Source organism: Aptenodytes forsteri, unplaced genomic scaffold (genome assembly GCF_000699145.1).
Source record: "Aptenodytes forsteri isolate BGI_AS27 unplaced genomic scaffold, ASM69914v1 Scaffold245, whole genome shotgun sequence".
In the NCBI taxonomy this organism is placed as follows: domain Eukaryota; kingdom Metazoa; phylum Chordata; class Aves; order Sphenisciformes; family Spheniscidae; genus Aptenodytes; species Aptenodytes forsteri.
In genome coordinates, this window is record NW_008795686.1 from 724,876 (window position 1) to 728,159 (window position 3,284).

Below are 3,284 nucleotides of genomic sequence, written 5' to 3' on the forward strand. Positions count from 1 at the left end.
TAAGGGCAACCGGGAAGGTGAGGGAGGCGGGGCGGGCGTTCGCCTGGCACGAAGACTGGCACTGGGACTCCCATGAAGTCCCAATGATAAAAGTTTCTTCAAAAAAAGAAATTTCTTCTTTTATTTTAAATATTTTATAGCCTTAAATTTATTTTCTATGAAGAAAAACAAAAGCAGTAAGGCTGCCCACCACTGCCCTTTTAGCATTAATGGGAACAAGAACAGAGCAAAACAGATCATACCAAGTAGTCACCAGAAGCAGCAGTGGCTGTATTTGCTGTTATAAACTGTTCCTGATCTTCTGATATTCCTCAGTATTGACAAATTTCTACCACAGCCAAGAAATCCATGGTTCTCTCATGCACAAGAAAAGCCGTCAATAAAAAGACATAGAATCACAAATAATTATAATAATCCAATAAACAGAGTAATAACTCTAATTGCTGAGAATCCAAAAAACTTGGAGAGAGGTATTTTTGTACAATAATCAGTTACAAATGAAGAGTAGGAACATTAAGATGGTCAAGCTCGGCTGCAATAAAGCGTATCTCTACTGAACTTACATTTATGAGCCTTCAGGCCTTCAAACGACACTGGTCCATACTCATAATACTCGTACTCCCAGGTGTAATCAGAGTTAGACAAGGCCTGCTGGGAGGTTCTGTTAGAAATCAGCCTCAGGGCAGACATCTTGCACCTCAATACATATATACCTGTGGATACAAAATGTGTTAGTAGAGACTACATACTTCTAGTGCATCTTCTGATTTTATATAGAATCCTTTATTTATGGGATCTCTTCCTTGCCACTATTCCCAAGAAGAGCCACTCACACTTACAAAGGCTCTCTCTCACCTGTTCCTTTACAATCCAGTATCACTGCCCCAACAGACAAGGCCATCACATTCCCTCCCATTCCTTCCCCAGTCTTTGCTGGCCAACCACTGGTCAACACAGAGCTTCTCTTCAATGGAAGGAAGAGAATCTATGTTCACTTCCACACAGTAAGTGTACAAAGGTATCAAACCCAGGCTCCTCAGATTGAATATAGCTTTTATAGCTCAAAAATAGTAAATACCAAAGACCACCAGCCTCAGCAGCTTAGGGTGAATGCTGCCATGAAAATCTGGATGGAGAAATGTCCAGACCACCAGGCTCAAAGGGTTATATCATCCATAAAGTCCAGCTGGCAGCTGGTTACCAGCAGTACCCCTCAGACTGATACTGGGCTAATAGCGTTTAACATCTTCCTTAAAGAGTTGGACAATGAAATGGAGTGCACCTCTAGCAAGTTCACGGATTATATGGGGACAGTCAAGAGGCTGGAGGACAGACTGCTACTCAGAGGGACCTGGACAAGCTGAAGAAAGGGACTGACAGGAACCTCATAAGGATCACCAATGCAAATGCAAAGTCCTGCATCTGGGAGGGAATAAGGCTGGGGGTTGACAGCTGGGGAGCAACTCTGCAGAGAAGGACCCGCAATGGACAACAAGCTGAACGAGTCAGCAATATGCCTTGTGGCAAAGAAGGCCAAGCGTGTACTGGGCTGAATTAACAAGAGTGTAGCCAGCAGGTCAAGGGAAGTGTTTATTCTTCTCTACTCACCACTGGTAAGACTGTGTCTGGGGTACTGTATCTGGTTTTGGTATCCCCAAGAACAGAAAGACACAGACATGCCGGAGCAAGTCCAGTGGAAGGCCACCAAGATGGTCAGGGAGCTGAAGCACAGGATGCACGAGAGCCTAAGGGAACTAGGTTGGTTCAGCCTGGAGATGAGAAGGCTCCCGGGAGACCTTAGTGCTGTCTACAGTTACAATTACAGTCAGAGGGTGCAGAGATGATGGAGCCAGACTCTTCTCAGAGGTGCAGAGTAAAAGGACAAGAAGCAATGGACACAAATTGGGAAATGGAAAATTTAAATTAGATACAAGGAAAAAAATTTACCTGATCTAGTTGAACATGCTTTGAGCAGGAGTTTGGATGAGATGACCACCAGAGGTCCCTTCCAACCTAAATTTCTCTGTGTTAATAAACAGCTTCAATATGCCACTACAGAAGGAAAATAAAGGAGTGATTTTCCCCACAGATTAACAAAACCTGCAATGCAACATTAAGCATCATTAAATTATCTTGATAGATATTTCTGTCATTACCACAACACTGCACTAGGGATTTGTGTTTTGCAGAGTAATTTTTTCAGAATATCAAGACAGTTCTATGCATACCAAAAGAGAGCACATCTCTGTGCAAAACATCTGCTGCAGCAGCTGGAGTCAGGACATCCAACTTGAAACATATTACAAAATACTTTTTGTAAAAGCAAATTGAGCTTTGGGTAATTTTGCATTCAGTTAAAACCCAGCAGGGTGAAGACTTCATGCAGTTCATAAAACTATTGCAATTAGTTGTTCTGTGGACAATGAAACTTCAAGAAATTTTATCTGGATTTGACTTTATGCTCTGAGAAAAGAAGGGCCCTAAATAGCCACGCCACTCAAAATAACTGAACCTTCAGTCTTTCCTAAGGATAATTAGATTGCTGTGCAAGTAAAGCACATCGTTCAAGTGCTAGGAGGGCCATACATAAAGAACAGGAATCGGGCACAAAATGAGGAACTCAAATTCACCCAGGGAATATGAACAGCTTTTAAAATTTGTAAAAAACTTCTTTCTGCAACTATTTTACTGTAAGTAAGTGCTGGCAGGAATGTCTCAAAACAATTTTAAATAAACAGCGAAGTATGCCTGAAAAAGTAAACTTCATACCCAGTTACAAAGTTCAGAACCTTAAACACATACCAAAAACTTGACTAGCAAGTGATAAATCCTTTAAAACAAGAAATGGATCTATTTCTCAGCTCAAATCAACTTAATGTTCACAATGAGGAATTTGCCAACAGGAAGGGGGCGGGGCGGAGCGGGAGAGAAGTGACCAACCCCATTTGCTTGGGTCAGGATAAGGAGCTTCACATTACCCTCACTCTCCTTTAGCCATTCAGAAAGCTCCCAGCAAGAATAAATAGCCTGAAGCATAGAAGAGGAAGAAAAAAAGAGATGGCTGTAAAGGACAATGCAGTTCATGGCTAAGGATGTTTCCTATCCTCTACTTCCAACCCTTAAGAGGCCTTAAGGCCTTAAGGCTCCAACCCTTGAGCCAAGGAGAATCTCCATCCTTTACGAGCAGGATAACCCCCCGTAATCCAAGAGGAAGCAGTCAATGACCTGCTATGCCACCTGGACACTCACAAGTCTATGGGGCCGGATGGGATCCACCCAAGAGT

General features: G+C 42.5%; 1 protein-coding gene across 1 annotated transcript in view; it reads right to left on the reverse strand.

Moving 5' to 3' along the window:
- MRAP2 (melanocortin 2 receptor accessory protein 2) overlaps positions 1–1,994 on the reverse strand; it is a 17,273-nt gene extending 15,279 nt beyond the window's left edge. The window contains exons 1-2 of the mRNA XM_009282703.1: positions 1,948–1,994; positions 564–697 (exon numbers count right to left, since the gene is read on the reverse strand). Of these exons, the coding sequence (XP_009280978.1) occupies positions 564–690 (127 nt within the window). The 5' untranslated portion in view covers positions 691–697; positions 1,948–1,994. The remainder of the gene's footprint in view (positions 1–563; positions 698–1,947) is intronic.
- Between the last annotated feature and the right edge of the window lie 1,290 nt (positions 1,995–3,284).